Source organism: Sesamum indicum, linkage group LG12 (assembly GCF_000512975.1).
Source record: "Sesamum indicum cultivar Zhongzhi No. 13 linkage group LG12, S_indicum_v1.0, whole genome shotgun sequence".
NCBI lineage: Eukaryota > Viridiplantae > Streptophyta > Magnoliopsida > Lamiales > Pedaliaceae > Sesamum > Sesamum indicum.
Genome location: NC_026156.1, coordinates 2960436 through 2980107, shown reverse-complemented (window position 1 = coordinate 2980107; position 19672 = coordinate 2960436). Strand labels below are relative to the sequence as shown.

The 19672-nt window shown below is 36.3% G+C and overlaps 4 protein-coding genes across 4 annotated transcripts; 1 reads left to right on the top strand and 3 right to left on the bottom strand.

Annotated features, from left to right (window-relative positions):
• On the top strand, positions 2512-5052 carry LOC105175288 (serine/threonine-protein kinase HT1). Its single transcript, XM_011097677.2, has 3 exons — positions 2512-3744; positions 3877-4332; positions 4536-5052. The coding sequence occupies exons 1-3, from the start codon at positions 3328-3330 to the stop codon at positions 4782-4784; spliced, it is 1122 nt and encodes a 373-aa protein (XP_011095979.1). The 5' UTR covers positions 2512-3327; the 3' UTR covers positions 4785-5052.
• LOC105175287 lies at positions 10027-11233 on the bottom strand. The gene has a single exon (XM_011097676.2). It carries the CDS (start codon positions 11226-11228, stop codon positions 10281-10283), a length of 948 nt encoding a protein of 315 aa, XP_011095978.1. The 5' UTR covers positions 11229-11233; the 3' UTR covers positions 10027-10280.
• On the bottom strand, positions 12022-16074 carry LOC105175286 (probable carboxylesterase SOBER1-like). Its single transcript, XM_011097675.2, has 6 exons — positions 15606-16074; positions 14282-14334; positions 13940-14063; positions 13715-13836; positions 12521-12628; positions 12022-12287 (listed from the first exon to the last, which is right to left on the bottom strand). The coding sequence occupies exons 1-6, from the start codon at positions 15862-15864 to the stop codon at positions 12198-12200; spliced, it is 756 nt and encodes a 251-aa protein (XP_011095977.1). The 5' UTR covers positions 15865-16074; the 3' UTR covers positions 12022-12197.
• On the bottom strand, positions 16752-19584 carry LOC105175285 (mediator of RNA polymerase II transcription subunit 11). Its single transcript, XM_011097674.2, has 4 exons — positions 19405-19584; positions 19171-19287; positions 18738-18960; positions 16752-17124 (listed from the first exon to the last, which is right to left on the bottom strand). The coding sequence occupies exons 1-3, from the start codon at positions 19456-19458 to the stop codon at positions 18778-18780; spliced, it is 354 nt and encodes a 117-aa protein (XP_011095976.1). The 5' UTR covers positions 19459-19584; the 3' UTR covers positions 16752-17124; positions 18738-18777.

The following is a 19672-nucleotide window of genomic DNA, read 5'->3' as shown; positions in this document are numbered from 1 at the left end:
TATTGTATATCCAAAAATATTATCATATAAATAGAAAATTGTACGAATTAGGTACCTTTGTTAACTTTTAACGGAAATTGACATATGAATTAATCACACATGGCTGTAAGTCATAACAATTGCTTGGGTTTTTCTTTTATTATTATTTTGAGCAATTTTAGTTTTTGTCTCTACAAATGTTTGTAATAACTTTCTTCCTAAATTTTGTCTTTCCAACATCTTCATCTGCAAATGCCCACAAGCTTCAGTGTCCAACCCCAGAATAAAATCATATGAATTTCAAAGTAGGATGCTGGAGTTATCTTATCATTTTCAAATGTTAAAATGAAATCTAAGAGTGGAAAGAAGGGTACATGATGTAGACAGATGATAGTGTTGGTATAAACTTCTCAGCAATTTGTAGTTATCATATGATTTGATTTTCGGTTTATAGTGAAAATACACTATTATTTTTAAATTTTCGATATACTAAACAATTTCCACATTTTTGGTAAATATCTTATATATTATTAGCCAGGTGTTTATATAAATGAAAATGTGGGTGGATGATTGGTATTAGTGGAAATGGGTTCACCCAAAAAAGCCTATTTTAGTGTGCAAGTTATTACAGTGAGTGAGTTTGCAAATCTTATGTACAAGGAAGGGTAGCTGTTCTTTTTCTTTCCTAAGCTAAACACATAAAGTAATGGGGGGGATTTGTCCTAATCTAATTCCATGCCATAATAGCATATCATTACAAGACGTCGCATCTTGCATGCGTGCCCATCTTACGTTAAATATTTAATCAATCATTGTTTTTGGGTCATTTTTTAAAATTTCAAATAATTATGAGTTTGTTCTTAAATTAAGATTATGGTGATGATTAAGGGGACCCGACCCCTCCATTATTACTATGTTAAGGGAATGTCGTTGTTAGGTATACGTTGTTTTGTCATATGAAGTCTGATGATCTCTTTGATGTCAGGTTTCTAAAAGAAGTTTCAATATCCCTTCTTCCTATTAAACAAAATTTATTTATTTTGTTATCACTTCGATCAATTTTATTTCAAAATTATTCTTTAATTATTAAAAATTCAAGCTATAAAAAGTCAAGTTAATGCATTCAATGAAGAACCCGCACCAAAAAAAAAAGAAATACATATTGATTGAAGAAAAAAATTAAAAATTTAATTGTCTCCTAATTGTATGTTAATTGTCTTCTAATATGTTTCGAATGACATACGAATAATTCAATAAGTAGGTTAATTTATTCAATACAAATAATTTAATTAAATATAGCATAGTTAATATAAAATTCCTTTTTTATTATTTTCATTATCAAAATAATTCATATTATAAATTAAAAGAAGACCGAAGATTTTATGTGAAGGAACGAGCTAAGTGATAGTTTTGAGAGTGAAAGATGACAAAAAGGCTACTAATCACAAATCCGAGTAGATTTCAATCGTTAGAAAGCTCTCGTGACATCTAGAAACTACCAACTGGAGTAGTGAGCTTCGGTCAACCACGATAACCTTAATTTTTATATGCCAATTTATAGCATGGGGTTAAAAGGGATTACTTTGTTTTAGGTTATATTTTGTTAATTTGAATTATACTTATTTTTGTATTTTATTTGTTATATTTTGTGGCTCATGACATTATAAGGTAGGCTCAAAGCCTATCAAGGCCCAACTCCTTCACTAGATAGCTCGGCCCATTTAAGTCACAGCCCGTTGGTTTTACCAAGCCCATTCCGTACCCAACCATTACCCGACCCTGACTCGACAATCTATACTTAATCTAAAACGCTAACCCTTTTCCCATTTCTCTTGCGCCACTCTGTCGATTCCTTCTCCCTCTCTCTTTAGTTTTTCGCCACCTTGTCCCGATGACATGGAAATCTGCCACCACCTCTTGGTTTTCATTCCTTCTTCCATATCTCTCATCTATAAAGCCATCCATGGCTTTTGATCTCTGATTAACCAACAAAAAAAAGCCCTCTCTCACTCTATATCAATCTCTGTTCTTTGTGAATCTTTTCTGAAAAATTAACCTTAGTGGTTCTTGTATGGGTCTTGGTGACTGAGGTTCTTAGTGATTGTAGTTGGGTTTTCCGAGCAACCGTGAGAGTTGTTGGCCTTAAGTGGTCGAAGCCTTGCTCTTTGGATTTTTTGGCTCTCTGAGCCTAAGTCAATTCGGCTTTGTGTGACCTTAGATCAGTTGTAGTAGTTGATAAAAATTTTATTTTGGATTCTTTGGGCTCATCACTTTGGGGATAAATTCCCAATATTATTAATAATTTTTTTGTGTTAATTTATTATTTTAATATTGTAAAATTTATAAATCATCATATATGACTGTTTTTTTATTACATTTTTGTTTTCCATATAACCAAACATAGTACGCTACATTAGTGGACTTATGTCTTTTTCGGTCCCGATTATCACTACGAATCAGGACATATATAACACATAAACAAATAAAACATTTTTGTGGAGAATAACTTTGCGTTATTTCAAGATTACCAAGTACGTGACGGAATGTGGAGCTCAAAGCGCAGTGGCTCGCGATTCTTGTTCTTTTTTTAGTACGTATTAAAAAAAGAAGAATGGTAGGCAATTATAGTCGGATTAATTTGCCGATCAAAATGGGGTAAGGAGAGAGCGACGGCGTTGGTGTATGAATGATCCAGATAGGGATAGAGGCATGCTCCTATGTGCATGTGTATGTGGGTATATATGCAATGTGGGTGGTGGTTTTGATCAAGTCTAGTTATTCGAAGGTGTGAGGTGTGGGTTAGCATTGAATGATGCATGAGAAAACTGGAGGGACCATTCCTTTGAAAAAGTACTATATATTTCACTATACTTTAGAAACGAGAATTCACGGGACTTCTCTGAAATCTCTGCTTAAAAGTTAAAAACTCATCATCTTCTTCAGCCAAACAGCCTGCTTTGCTTTTTTATTACATGATGATGATGAATCAAGACAGCCTATAGTCTCTTTTCCTTCTCCACATTAATTTCCATGCAAGTTTTTCTGTGCGTATGTCTCTCCTGAAGAAAACAGAAAGGGCTAATTTTCTGGGTCATTACTGCAGGTTTTTGTATTTTCAAGATTTTCATGAACAGTGCTTTGTGAAGATCATTACATCTGATTGATATATATATATATATATACATGAAACGCCATAACGGGTCTTCGGTGTTTGTGTCTGGAACTCATGTTTCTGAATCAGTTCATGCGTTTCCTCAAATCAACTCACACCTTCAGAAGGAAAAACGTGCCTTGTGACCGTGTGTTTTGAGTCCAAGAAAGAAGCCTGGCAAAGATTCAGATTTTCAAATGGCTGCGTCGTGTTTCAATCCATTTCGGATGCGGAAGAACAAGAGCAGATCTTCATCATTTCCTTCATCTTCAAAAAGCCAGTTGTATGGTGATACTAATAATATGGAGAAGAAGAGATTCGACAGTCTGGAATCATGGTCCATGATTTTGGATTCCGAGAACATCGAAACATGGGAGACATCTAAGGATGATCAAGAGGAATATATGGCTGATCTTTCTCAGTTGTTTATAGGTAATAAATTTGCTTCTGGAGCACACAGTAGAATCTACAGAGGAATCTACAAACAGAGAGCTGTTGCAGTAAAAATGGTGAGGATCCCAACTCATAAGGAGGAGACTAGAGCTTTGCTCGAGCAGCAGTTTAAGAGCGAGGTTGCCCTGCTTTCGCGCTTATATCATCCCAATATAGTTCAGGTGAGATTTCCCTTTTGCCTTTCTTGTTCAACTAATTATGACCAACGTTATGTCATGTCATGTCATGTCATGTAATGTAAGAGAAGCCTTGAGGCTTTGAAATATTGACAAGTTTTGTAATTTGCTCTGCAGTTTATTGCTGCATGTAAGAAGCCCCCGGTATACTGCATCATTACAGAATACATGTCACAAGGGACTCTAAGAATGTATCTCAACAAGAAAGAGCCTTACTCCCTTTCAACTGAGACCATTCTGAGATTAGCCCTTGATATATCAAGAGGAATGGAGTATCTTCATTCACAAGGTGTGATACACAGAGACCTCAAATCGAACAACTTGCTTTTGAACGATGAGATGCGTGTTAAGGTTGCAGATTTCGGCACCTCTTGCCTGGAAACACAGTGCAGGGAAGCCAAGGGAAACATGGGGACTTACCGATGGATGGCACCCGAGATGATCAAGGAGAAACCTTACACTCGGAAAGTTGATGTTTATAGCTTCGGGATTGTGCTGTGGGAGCTTACAACAGCGTTGCTTCCTTTTCAAGGAATGACCCCTGTGCAAGCTGCTTTTGCTGTGGCTGAAAAGGTTACAATTACATTAATTTGCAAATCCTATTCTAATATGAGCTTCTTAAATACTATAAACCATTACACATATATGAAAGGTTTCTGCTCTGCAAGTGCTGTATCCATTAGGCTCAATTTATCATCATAAGTGAGCCTGTGGAGTCTATATGAAACTTGAAAAACATCCCACAAATCTTCTCATCTTTGTAATCATTTTTGCAGAATGAGAGGCCGCCTTTAGTGGCAAGTTGTCAACCGGCGCTCGCTCACCTCATAAAGCGCTGCTGGGCCGCGAACCCCTCAAAGAGGCCAGATTTTAGTGAAATCGTGCGTGCACTAGAGAAGTACGACCAGTGCGTAAAGGAGGGACTCCCTCTGACTCTGCACTCGGGGCTCGTGAGCCGGAACGCGATTCTTGAACGCCTAAAAGGTTGTGTATCAATGAGTTCATCCATATCTGTACAGGCCTAAATCCGTTGGACATGTAGTATATACAGCTAGCTGTTGTTTGATCTGCTTCTTATTTGGCTTACTGAAGTTTGTAGAGTTGTAGTTTCACTTTCAAGTTAGCTGCATCCCAAGTCTTTTTAGCAGTTATCTGATAAGAATCAGCTCATTGAACATCTCTTGAGTTGAGATAATTAAGAGCTTGTTCATGGTAGATTACTGATGACTAATGCTGTAGGTATAATTACTTGAAAATTTTACTGTAACTGTGATCGTTCTAATCCTTCACCAACTCTCAGCGTGCCTGCATTATTTTCTGTTTTGGTTTATCAACCAAATAAGACTACTCTCATCCTCGAACCAAATTCCATTAACACGTAAATTGGTTTATCAGCTCATTGTAGGTATTATTTATTGCTATTGACACGTAAATTGTTCCCTTAATAAAAGAGGTAAATTTTTAGTCGTAAAACTACTCTCATCCTCGAACCAAATTCTAATTTAATTGTGTCCCATCAAATCTGGATTGATTATATCTCAAAATTTGATATACTTATTGTCTCATTGGATATACTCAATCACATGATAAATCTATTATACTTGTTGTGTGATTGGTTTGGTTCAGCTACGGGTAAGAATTTTCAAAAGAAAAAACTCTTAAATCCGAAAGCCCATGTAGCAAAAAGGCCGGCCCAGTATAATTTCGTTCAGTATTTTATTATTCAAAGGAGCGAGTCTGTTTGGGCTGAGCCCACATACAGAATAGGCCCAAGAGAATTGCACTTGAAATGGAAAATATAAATATATTTTGTAAACAAATTTTGTTGAGTAAAAAGTTTGGAATTACATGAGCAACCTCAACGATTAAGTTTATAATTATGAAATCTCAATTTTAGCAACTAAATTAAAAGCTGGTTAATAAGAAGGTGCAGTCTCCAGATTGAGTGGCATTTACCACTCCAAGAACCAACCAAATGGTGGGTAGGTAGAGAGGTAGGGGGTTGGATTTCAAACTAGCGATTTGGCATCTGTACAAATTGAATCTGTGTCTGGATGCAACAACCTTTACAAGCCTTTTACCTACCTTTTGTCGTCTTCTATTTTCCTGTGATATGAATATCTGACCAAAGTGGAGTACACAGACGGCACCTCATTTTCTACGAATATTTGATCAACTTACCACTTTTACTCCTGAGTTGGAACTTGAACGCTTAAATTTGACTATTTCATCCATCTCTCAAACTCATTAACACGTACACATACATAACATTCAAACACAAACACTTGGTGGTCGGGTGCAATCCACAGTTTCGATAAAAATGAGGATGTAAGAGAGGCCTTGAGGCTTTGAAATATTGACAGTCAAAGACGCAGATTTGAATCCATAATAATTTCTCAGGTCACTGTCTGATAAGAAGCCCAAAATGCTATGGTAGTTCAAAGTTGAAGATTTTTTATCAAACTGGGAAGAAGCTATTTTGATTGTTGACTTATTCCCACCAATATTTACTCACCAAAGTCAAATTCAATGTTGAATTATTCAACCTTCACTTCATAATGTGATATAGAGACCTAATGCATGGAGGATGACGTGCCCTCCCCCAAAATTACTGGGAAAATCATCGGATTCAAAGGGAGTGTTTGCAAAAACTTCTGCTTTTAAATAAGTGATTTTTATAAAATAGAATCAAAAGTTGTAGCAGAATCAAAAGTTGAAAGTGTTTATAAAAAAAAATGAAAAGCAAATAAAAATAAAATTAGATAGTATTTGGAGAAAAATTACTTCTAAAATAAACTTTATTGGTGAAAGACTATTTTGTCTCTGTGTTAAAAAGATACTATTTTTTGTTTATTATTTCACTTGTTGTTTGTCACTAATAATTACTTTTTCACAAAAAATCATAAATTTTATTTCTATTAGTATTTCATATTTGTGTTTTTAAAAATATATTTAATTAAAAACTACTAATTAATATAATTGTTCATTCATACACAATATTTAACTTACATGATTGCAAAAGGTAATTATTTTATTAATTAATCAAATAATAATATGTGCATGGAATAATATAATAAGATGATATATCAAATAAAAATATAAAAAACTTAAACATATTAAATATATGAAAGTGTAAATTTAATTATTGTTAAAATTGAAATTATTTTAAAACTCTGATATTAGCTTTAAGTATACAATTTTAAAAATAAATTAAAAGGGGTAAAGTTAAATTAAGATTATTATAATAAAGGTAAAATAGTGAAAAAATAAAGTTGAATTTATTTTAAAAGAAAATATCAAAGCAGCTGAAAGCACTCTTCAAGGTGTATCTAACTTTTGATCTAAAAATATATATTTTTTTAACTATTTCAAAGCAGAATCTGACATCCCAAAAACTTCAAAAGTGCTTTTAGTAAGCTAGAAGTTGAAAAACAATTTTTTGAAGCGCTCGCAAACACTCCCAAAGATGATGAGGTTGAGGTCGTGAGTTCCAATTCTATGAATGTAAATGTTAGTCTACTTTTATAGTAATATATGTATGTTGTTTCTTTAGTCTCCTTGAAGTCATTGACTGATTTAGAAACATTTGGACTCAAAAATTTCATCATGATCAGAAGTTACTGGACAATTACATATAAATCAACCCTAAATTCTACTGTCTAATTTCAATCTCTAGACAACTTTGTGTGTGTGTGTGTGTGTTTTGTGTTTGTATGCAGCAGTCTTTTCCGCACAAGCATCGTTAATAGGGTAAAATTATAATGAATTTTTTTTTAAATTTGTTAAAATTATAAATATTTCATCATTATTTAAAAAATTATAAATACTCCACATAAAAGTGATGACTGTCTAACATCATATATTCCAATAATAGACTATTACGAAAAAATATCTATAATTAATTTCGGCACATTTCAAAAAATTCTAATGTAATTTACCCTTATTATATGCTACTATGTTAGTCTAAATTCCAAAACATTCTAACTGGACTGATGAAAGAAGTCTATTTCTTGGACCTGTTTGATTTAGACTATATTTTCTTTCAAGGTTTAGATGCATGCATTATGATTTGAATTCGTTCGAAAATGAACTTTACAATTTCACTACGCTTCCGCTCATGATAATATATTCAATAAAAAAGATTGATTTATAGTGTTGTTTTTTTTAGAAATATTACTATCTAATGAGGGAAAGATTATTATATTATAATGAAAATGTTGATTGAATAATGGGTGGACAGACATGTTTTTATCAATGATGTCCGGTGATGCTACCTACGTGAATTCAAAACTATAGCAATAAATGCTAAACAAGTTCTATCCATATTATAATTACTAGCCATAGTGCTGAGTCTGAAGTGGGGACCTAACCACGCCAAGTACCTGTACGTTTTCCCAGAATAGCCAAACTGCAATTCATACCCCTCTTCTATGGAAAGTGATATTTCACTCACAACCCACTTATCCCTTCTCCTTCACCTTCACCTTCGCACCTCCTCCCTATTACTTTCCTATCTCCAAACAACCATATTTATCCAAATAAAATTTTTTAATTCAAATCAAGTGTATTGTATATGCAATGATTATACAATTGAAATATATTTATCTTATAACTTAATTTATAATTCTGAAAAAATAATTAAATTACATGATAAATATTCTAATTTTGTTGTGTAATTGATTCAGTATGACCAAACTTGAATTCATTATTGTAATGAGAATTGAATTATGCATATAACACGTGGAATCAAAGTTAGTAAATATCACTTTTTAATTTTTTTTAATTAATATCAGCATATCCAATGAATTTTAACTAACGAAAAAACTTATTTGTAGACAAAAACAAACATTAAGAGTGCTAGATATAATTTTTCAAACCACATGAAATTTATGTGTAGTTATACTAAAACTCAAGAAAGAATAGAGTAATTATCCCTAAATACAATTGCCCCCTTTTTTTTTCAACATTTGGAATATTGGGATAAATCCGTTTCTTGAACCCTTTCCCATCCCTGTAATGTTACCTTAGGGGAGTAGAGAGTAAAAAAAAATTAAGTAGATGGGAGGCAAAGAAAGGGTTGGGAAGAGAGAGTCCCAATGAATTGTGGAAAGAATAGATAGATACCGCTTTTACTTTAGGGAATTGGGGTGGGAAAAAGAAAAGAATTGTTTGTTTGACACAAGTCATGAGCAAGTCTTTTCGTCGCTTTGATCGAAGAAGCCTTTACTTTTGCCGACCTCGACCTCGACCTCGTTACCACCACCGCCCTCGCCCTGCCAGACAAATGTTCCGTTTCCCAGTATCATCACAGACACACTAGGTTCATTTCATTTCCCTCCCACTTCTCTTTAAGTCATGATCTGATCTGATCAGATCACACCCCTCTGTTAACGCAATAAAGTGCCGCATTATCCGCTCCTCTCCGCCAATCTTTTTTACCCTTTTCTAGGTAAAACTTAGTCCTTGAGTTGAATATGTGGTTAAATCAGAAATACCCCAACAAGGGGAAAAGTGAGCCGAAAACAGGGGCCCTTTTCCTCCCCCAATACTTAAAATTTTATTCAGTACCTACACATTCAAACATCAATGATCATAGAGACAAGGACATCATTCATTCACAACTGCTTCTTTCTCAAACTACACTCGGGCCTTCCCACTTTCTTCTTCTTCTTCTTCTTCTTCAAGTAAAATTTCCTCCCCCCATTCCCTGTCTTCCATGATAAAACTGGCTATAAATGACTTGTTTTCCCAAGTTTGCATTCTAAGCATTTTTGGCTCGAGGTAAAAGCATCTTGAAGTAAATTTCAGAAGAGGGCTCCTGGAAAAGTACAAATACTGCAGGGGAGGAAACCAAGGAGTACAAAAAATTGATGGCTTATTGGCTTTGTTTGCATGTAGCAGAAGATAAAAGCGAGATTCCAAGAAATGGACAAAGGGCCCTCCCCTCACTTGTCAATAGACTCAACCCATCATCAATACTAACCAACAAGAGGCCAAACCCACAACAGGAGAAAATGGATGACCCGTAGCAAGAAACAGAGCTAATAATTCCAAATCAACTTGAGCAGTTAAAAACTTAAAAGCTGAAGATAATGAGGATTGGAGAAAGGGAATGCAACTGCAGTTGCTAATAATGGGATGTGGGCGGGTGGAATTTGGAAGCTTAATTACAAATGGAAAGTAAACTAAGAATACTATACAGGGATAGTTCCAAATATCGGTGGAGAATGGTAAGATAACTAAAATCAAAATCCAAACTGTGGTTACTAAATTTGGCTGCTGCTGCTATCAGCTAAAAACTCAAATAAAAATGGAAATACAACCAAGAATCAGAAAATTGATGAAATTAATGGAGGATTGATGATAGAATAGAAAACTACCCATAATTTACAATGTAGATGGGGTGTTCTACATGCCAAAACAGATATAATTGCTACAAAAATGAAATTTGCTTCGATTGTATAAGCAAACAGTAAAACTAAACAAACCTTTCTTTTGCCCCATGTTTTCCTCCTATTTCATCAACCCCAGACACTCCATATTCTCTCCCCAAGAAAACTCACAAACCTCCTCACCGACCCCTTCTCCTCCAATTCTTCCTCCTGCACATTATCTTCTTCATCTCCGCAGCCGCCACCACCGCCAGTCTCACCGGCACTCTCCGCCGCCATGTTTGACTCGACAAAATTAGAGTCATCCTTCGTCAGACTCAGTTCAGACTTCTTGGGCTCATCCAACCCAAGACTAATATTATCTTTGACCATTTTTCCCTTCCTCCTCTCCCTCTTGTTCTTCTCTTTCTTGCTCTCCTTCAAAAGACTATCTTCAAAAGCATCTATTATCTCGTGTATAAGCTGGCGGTTCGGTGATGAATCCCACTTCACCCAATAGCTCATATAGCACCGGAAGCAGTTGCAGGTAAAGCAGGGCGGGTGGTCATCGCCGCCCTTGGAACCACCTGCTGCGGCGGTTTTCTGGGTGGTCTTGCGGTTGTTATTAGAAAAGTTTGCAGAGGAGCAAGATATAAGGTAAGCTAAAACTTCCCTGTCTCCGGGCGATAGAGCAGCAGTCAAGGTCAATATCGCCGCGGGCAAAAAAGAGAGGAGGTGGTCCGAAACCACTGACGGGGTTGGGTGCACCGTACCTTTCCGGTAAAGCTTCTTCATAGTTGAATAGTTGGAAGTTCCAGAGAGAGAAAGAGAGAGAGAGAGGGCTGTGGAATGTAGTTCTAGGTTTACTGATGAGAGAGAGAGAGAGAGAGAGGGAGGGGCTTTTGATGGAGTCTTGATGCTTAGAGCATAGAAATTGGTGACGTATATTTGGGCTTGTTGGGGAATAATCATGTGCGACGCAGGAGTTGGTATAGGGACATTGGTGAACAGTGATATTGGGGAAAGGATGATATTTGATTGGTGTAGAGGAGCGGAATCGGCAGTATGATGATTGGACCCCACCTCCGAATCTCTCATATCTTCTTTTCAGAAATTATCACTCTCTGTCTGTTTCAGTGCAACATCTTGCAAATTTTAGGGACTGCCTTGGATTTTGGGCCTATTCAGCCCAATCTATTTTTGGGCCTTATCTTCAATAGTGACAAGGCCTGCTAATCATTTAACTTGTTCGTTTCTGTTTAAGTTAATTTTTTGTAGTTTTTTTCTTTTTCTTTTCTTTATTTTCCAACAAACTTAATTGAATTAGTGCCATGCAGAATCACTGAATGAGATGATAGAACGGGCCAGCTCATGTGAATTTTTTGGCTTAATGGCCATGCAATCATGGGTTTGGCTATTATTGTTAATTATCCATTATGATGAAGCTTTTTGATAATTATTATTACTATGCAATAATGCTACTTGACTTCATCAAGATTCTTGATTTGACACAATTTTGAAATTAGTAATCCCACTTGCTACACCACTGCATATTCACTAATTAACGGCTGAACGCGTAAAAGCTTTATGTCCATTCTCTCCCAATTTTATAATGTTAACCAGTAAGACTTGATATGCAAAGATGTGGCGCTCAAATGTGACCCAAGAAATGGATGCTTACTTTAACCGGGCTTCCTCTTTTTCTTCTTACCCTTGGGTGGCTGTTTGTGAGTGGGTGGTATCTGACAACTTTTACTAGGTTTTGTTTCCTTACATTACTTGTCATAACACAATTATTCCAAGATAAAGATTTAGAGAATTAAGTTTATGTAAAAGATCAAGTCAATAGGTAGACTTAATTTGTTTTGGCTTATTACACGGTGCTATCAACTTCAAATGCTGAAGAAACAGTCTGTATAGATATCACTGTTGACCAGACAGAATTCCAAGTTGATGCAAGGGAAATAAATTCACATCTTGTCTCACCATTGATAACATATTAATATGATGAACTACAGCTTGCGGGGCTGTGACAATTATGGATAGCAATTCATGGGTCTGGAAACTTCAGGATGAACTCTGAAGACGTGATTTGATCCATGATTCCAGATTACGGAGCTCCTCATTACTTATGGAGTGACCAAGACCAGGGTAAGCCTGAACATCAGAACCAAGAACTCAACCCTTAATACTAGTTTGTCTATATTCTGAGAGTTGCTAGTTTTCAACTCGAATGAACCCAACATATACTTAGAATACTTATAGCGGATCTGCCAAGAGTGCCCTTAATAATTTGTACAACTACAGGACAAGGACAAGATCCAAAAATAAGAAGAATCATTATGCAACCAAGAACAAATTATTATATAGAGAGGATGAAAGTGGTATACCTTGAATTCACAGCTTACACCAGCTTTTCCAAGAAGGGGTGGACCTGTTTGTCCAGCTTCAAAGAGTACGGTTCTGTCAGCCATTCCATGGGACCACAGGATAGGTGTCTGCAGGAATATTCCAAATATCATGTCATCCTAACTTCATACTAGAACTGAAGAACATAACTTCGAGGCAATGTGGGTACATCTCTAGGTTAGAGATAAACGAAAACATTCAACAAGGTGTAAATGAAATAAACTCAACAGGAATATCTGTCAGCCAGAATGGAAGAAGTAGGCTGCAATAGATAATACATTCAGTGGGAGAAATCAGCCTAGAGAAAACCTGATGAATTGCGTCTTCATGATATTTACAAGGTAAAAGAGTGTAGGGGTTAACATGTTGTGGGAGATCAAAAGTAATGTTCTTCAGCAAATTCTTGATCTCTTAAATCTGTAGTTAATGGGATCAACATATAAGTCTGTTTGGTTTGGAAATTGGAAACCACAACAACTCTATGAAAAATTAGGAAATAGTGCAAGTCTTATGAATCTTAAATACGGTCTGCCCCATCCATACAATAATATCAAGTATAATCTTTCTTGTTGGCCCTAAAAACAAGTACTCCATGTACTTAACCTGTAGCTGCAATTCAACATCCACTCAGAAGACATTCGAATGTTTTTAGATATAGGTCCTAGCACAGGAGCTCCAGCAGCATCTTATAAGACATACAACTGCAGGTTGAGTAGGAACTTCAAAAGACCCAGTCATTCTCAACACCACTACATCGACTTACAACGTCGATATCATGCATGACAGGTAAACATGAATTTCCCTGATTAATGGATTTTATGGTTGAAGAGCCAGTGGCAAATGAAATGAGTTTTTCTTGTATGAAATTTTCAGATCAATGAGCTCCGTAACATGCATGACAGGTAAACATCACCCCTCCTGCTGATTAATTTGTTTTATGGTTGAAGAGCTAGTGGCAAATGAAATGAGGGTTTCTTTTATGAATATTTTCAGTAGAGGGCGTTCATTCAGTGACTTAGTTAAAACTATCAAAAAGTTATTAGCAAACTATTCAAACTATCGGGCCCATAAATAGAAACAACATGCATCAAGCTGTACAATGAAACTGAAGATGCTACACTAGAAACATTGAAAGAAAGAGAGAGGAAATGCCCATGAGTAAAGGCGGAAATAACCTTTCTTGCATCTGCTGTGACTCTTTCTAACATTGAAGAATTAAATGGTACCCATCCACTAAACACTGCACCTCCACCTAGAGTTTTTGGATACAGCAGAACACTAGCCAATGTCAAGGCACCTAGACAATAAAAATCTTTTAATTACCAGAAGATTCAATGGCGATCAGAAAATTCATCATCTGTACATTAGGCGATGGCTGTGGGAGAAAAAACAAGACTAACCTCCTTGACTGAAACCACATATAAAAACATTGTTAGGATTGGTGCCGGCAGCTATCTCTTTGTCTATCATTGAGTGAACATCCTGAACTGCTTTAAGCACACTGCCTTCATCTTTTGGAGATTCCTGTTACTTGGTCATAACTTCAATTATTTAAATATATAGTGCGAGAATTTCATGTCCAAGTTATGAATAAGTGCATGAGGTGGCGGATTACAGTAGCAATTTCATTTTTGAGCAATGACCAAGTGCACAAATTAGCAAATGAGTTCTAACATATGGCTGGTGACAAAAAGAAGAGCACGATTAGCTTAAAATTAAACAGAGGTAAAGTAGCAACTCACAGCTGTCACTGGTATCTCGTGAATGTCAAACCATGAGGGCATCACAGCACCGTCTACAATAAATTCCAATTAACAAAAGTTATGCATGTAAGAAGTTATCTAATTGACAGTTTGAAATATCAAATAAAAAGTAAGAACCAAGGCAACCCCACCTTAACAACATTAATTTCCTAAATGCATCTGAGATCACTTCACTCCCCCCAATGTTGGTGTAGTGAGAGATCAAATCATTTCCCATTGGTTCAAGTTAAAACATAAGGGTAACGGAAAGGCCAATTGACGGAAGCTACTACTTGAAAGAGAAGAAAGGCAAGTATGAGGTGCTTTTTCAGTTTCCAGGATAACAATAAAGATAGGTTGAAACTAGGTAGATGGTTTGCAGGCAGACAAACTGTCTAAGATCCGCAAGATGTTTATGGCATCTAAACAGTAGCTTAATTCCTATTAGGATGTAAACAATACAACATCAAGCCCTCTCACAGCAGCTTCCTTCTAATGAACATCAATATCAACTTCCTAACACCAGATATCCCACGTAAGTGCTACATTTGAATTAAAGGATTTGTGATTCAGCAAATAATTCACAGTTAAAGATCTTATATGAATCTACACTTAGTAGATAGGTCAAAATAACAATCAAAATATAGCTTAAATGGATACTAAAGCATTTGAAATCAATAGTAAGCCAACACTATCCAAACAAGCTCAAGTAGTTCAGAATCCTTAGCTCCCATATTCAGTCCTAAGGCAAACATGGGGATCTTTCTGGTTCCTTGTAACTGCCTTCCTTTTCTCTATTTATCTTACTTCCGCATGGAACTGATCATGCACCCGTGCCAAATATTTTAACATGTTATCAAACACATAGTTGAAATACATTCTTTACATCAGTGACTCAGAATATCAGGACAGTTGTTCTGCTTATAACTTTGATCATTCGCGAAGCACGGTTCAGTAACAACAAGTCACATCCTCAACTACTAGAGCAGTATGATCTACAATCAAAATTCTATGCAACTGCCTAAGAAATTAGCCAAGGCACAATGAACAGAACAGCAAATGGTGGTATAAGTAGTAGTCACACACTACAAAACGACTGTAAATAAGGTCCAATTGTTAAAACCTGAACCAAACACCACATTGTTAGCATATACATCTGTTGATTTGACCTCGTAACTTTCTGATTTTCGATCAGATAATGGCGATCAAATCAACACAGTGAACAAATATTAATTGGAATACAAAACCACGCACTCTCACATCGAACAAGAAAATAGGCAAGGCAGTTACATAGACACATCCAACAAAAGTTTCCATAACTTACAATTGCAAGTGACGGGATTGGAAGGAGCAGAAGGGAAAGACCATTTGGTGTTCCTGAACTCGGGGGAAGTGAAGAGCGACTTGATGGGTTCGTTGGCGGGGCCCGAATCGCCCAGCCCATGCAACCACAATACGAAGCTCCGTGCCATTGGATCGGGTTTAACAGGAGAGGGGTTTGGGTGATGGAGCAGCACGAAGGAAATGGTAATGCCGAAAGTGACTGCGAACACCGCTACTGACTTTGCGGGAAGAGACTTCATTTTTTCTCCCCCTATATTGGTGGCCTCATCGTTCCCATAATGCGACTTGCGCTTCCTTGATGTTTCCAGAATAGCGCTTCTTTCTTCAGGCTCTCCACATGTTATAGGCGTTACAAGTAATCAACGTTTTATCTATGTTTCTTGTTTCCTTACAATTCATTTGTGGCCTAGGGTTAGGGCCTTGAGGCACTTGATTTGGATTAATTGATCCTATCCAGCATTACAAGTATGAAACCAAATGTAGTAGCTGGGCTATTAAAGTTCGTTTGCTTGGATATTCGTATAATTGATGGCACACGCATTATACGTATTCTTATGATTTTTTTTTTTTCAAAAAATCTTGTGTATAGGACTTAAATGTGTAGAGATTTTCTAGAATGGGATCATTTCCCAATATTGGTCGGCTCACCGTCCTCGCAACGTGTCAAAATTTTTTATTGTAATATCATTTCAAAAACCCCATAAAGTAAAAAACTAAAAATATATTGACCCATGTTCTATGGATTAAAAGTATAATTTTGCCTCTATTGTTAATGAGTCTTGCCAACAATAACCCTAGTGGCAAATGGGCTAAATCTGAGCCAATTTAGAGTTTAATCTTATACGTTAAGGTTTAAGATCTGATAGGAAAATGTAATAACTTTTTATGCAACTACTAGAGTTTGATTATCTCAATATTGATTGATAGCAACACAATATAGCCGGGTTGTATGTAGAGACCTCAGGCTGATTGCATTCTTTTGTAGGCGAATGCGCACTAGTTACAATGTTATCCCATAGAAGTGAAACCAGTCAACAAGAGCAGAATTCACTTCTCAAGTCTTCCACCACTCTGTTGCCTGCTCCGCAAGAAGAAGAATTTTAGAAAGTAAAGGTAGCTGCATTTCATCCCAAACCAGCTTTTTCTAAGGTAATGAAATTACCAATTTACATAAGAAATAATACAACCCCTCCCATTAACTTCCCGTAACGGGCTCTAATGAACTCAAAACCTTGTACAATACAGCTCACGACATATGTCTCACGATTACAATAATGCTTACCAGATTTATTTAATTTACCATCAGCATCTACCTGTCACCTAATCAAAGGAATTTCTCATTAACTCCTTACCGTTCTCTTCCCCACGGTAGTGCCTTTATATCGAACCCCATTCAAGAGAGCATTCAGAACCAACTCAGAACAGAGAGATACTTCTAAATGGCTATCCCAAAATCCATAGGCATCGTTGTCAGCGTCCTGCTGATATGCTCCCTCTTGCTTCAAGAATCAGAAACAAAATTTATCAGCTATGATGCCTTACGAAGAGGGAATCCAACAGATCCATCGCAGAAGAAAGGAGTTCTACCAATTAAAGCATCAAGACTTTACAGCAGAAGTAGCCGGAAGATGAACTATGCCAAAGTGAACCGGTCGGTTCATTCGCACATGGATGAGCATGCTGAAGAATACTTGCTTAAGTAAAATTGATAAGTGAAAGATCTCTTGTCATAAGAGATTCAGAATGGAAAACTGCATCACTGTACTCCAACAGGGATGCTCATCCTTTTGCCATCAAATAAAAGTTCACCTCCAGTTTATATAAATACTAGTAATTGAATTTCTTGGCCATTTATGTTGGTTGTTGTCTAATCCTTGTTCTCTGAATCTCCTCAAAAAGATGTGTCATACACAATTCCACAGGCCAGAAACATAACAAAAAACTAGAAAAACAGAATTTCGAGCACCTGCTCTTACTCAAAGCTGCAGTAAGTCTCAGCCATGCCCGTATGTTAAAGAGATAAAGAGTGGCATGAATAGAGGAATTAGCAATAGAGTGTTATTTCATATAATGAATTCTACCCTGTCTTTCAACGAATAAAGAAAATAACAGAATGAGTTTTTGGGACATCTGGAGCCTCATTGGTCCATTATTGAATCATTGAATGCAAGTTTACAGGAAAATGTGTTGAACTTATAAACGGCAAGCGGAAATAGATATTAATACTTAATAAGAATAAACACGACTACAGAGAAAGAAAAATAAATTAAATTGACTTGTTAACTAAATGGTCAAGAAAGAAAGAACTAGGCACTGCAAAAAATAGTCAAGAATTTAACTATGTTTTACCATAGAATATATCTCATGCTTCACTTGCTTGAATGACAGTGAACCTATTAAACTACTGCTTCATGGCTTAAGTATTACACAGCACATACTAGCTATGGTGCAGACAAACAATTAAAGGAAAAGTTGAGGAAATCATACTAGCAAATTGCAGGGCGTCACATGAGAAATCAACGCAGCAGACATTCAACAAGAAGAACAAACAGCTTAAATTCGCTGATAAACAATGACCCAACAACTATTTTCCTAGAAACAAAATCAGTGTGAATAAAAGAGTTTGAACATCTCTTCCACAATAGTATCTATGGTAACAAATCACATCCTTCGTCTATCCATTTAAGTGTTTTGAGAATGAATATGGCTCCTAGAATTCCACACAGCATCCTACCATTGGGGACTTACAGAAATGAAAACTGAAACAGACATCAGAAATGCAAATGAACTTGGAACTGACAACTGAGAAAGTAAACAAGGAGAAAAATGAAAGGAAAAAAGGAGAGAAAACCAGTTGAAACAAGAGTCAAATTCAAAAATTTGTATTTCTAAGTAAAAATGTTTCTCATCTCAATCAACCTAAAAACAATTCTTGTTATATATTTTCCTAACACATTAGATTACAGTACAACATGTGCAAGTTCTTACAGCTTAAACACATTACTTCTGATTCTAAATCCTGTTGTACTTAAGAGTGAAAAGAACATACAGTTCTACAGATATATGCTGCCAACTCTAAACAAAAGAACCAAAATCTAGTTGCCGAACATACCAAGCACCATGAAGCAAGCTTGGTTAGAATTCCACAATGCTTAACCTGAAGTTGCATCATGATATTCCTCGACAGTTTGCTTCATCTCATCTAGTTGTGCAATGACATATTCTAGCTTCTTGTAACAAATCTCATTGGATATTCTCGGAACATAGTCACACTTCTCAAATGGACGATATTCGCACGCGCTTTTAATTTCCTCCCGAAGCGTCATCTGAATGTCCTATTTAAACAAATCAAAAAATAAAAGGCCAACACAAAGTTACTCTTATCCATCCATTAAATTCAGAACCCCTGAATTGCAAAAATTAGAACCTCCCAAAACCTCTTCCCTTCATAAACTGTAACTGGACTCCAACTGCCTCAGAAAAACGTAATAAAGAAGATAATTAATCACAATAGTTTGAAGGAGAAAAGGGGAAAAGCAGCAAACCTTAACTAATTGCATGAACTCACTGCAGTGATTGTTAACAAGCTCCTTTCTCGGGCCACTAGGGTTCGCCATTTCCTCCATTACCCCTCCTGCGAGCTCCAATACCCTCACTATTCTCTGTGAACTCAAAGACAGTAAATTTCATATTTATGATAAATTGTTGGCTTAACTACACTAAATTAACTGGCTAAAATTTATGCATCAATCTTAATTAAAGAGATACGAAGAATTTGCCTTTTCGACGTTTTGGAGTCGTTGCAGTGAGGTGGTCTGGCTCTGTGGATCCATGGCGGCAGAGATCACGAGTCAGCCGCGGCTATTTGCTACTCTCCTAAGTTCCTAATGCTCCGGAAAAGGCGCACTTATTCACTTCCCTGTCGTTACACGCTTTAGCCCCTGTGTCTTCTCGTGTTTCCTGACTGTCCTCGGATGAACAGGTGTGGATGTATATATAAGATAATCTCCGTAATATTTAATGGATAAAAATAATCAATTTAGCAAA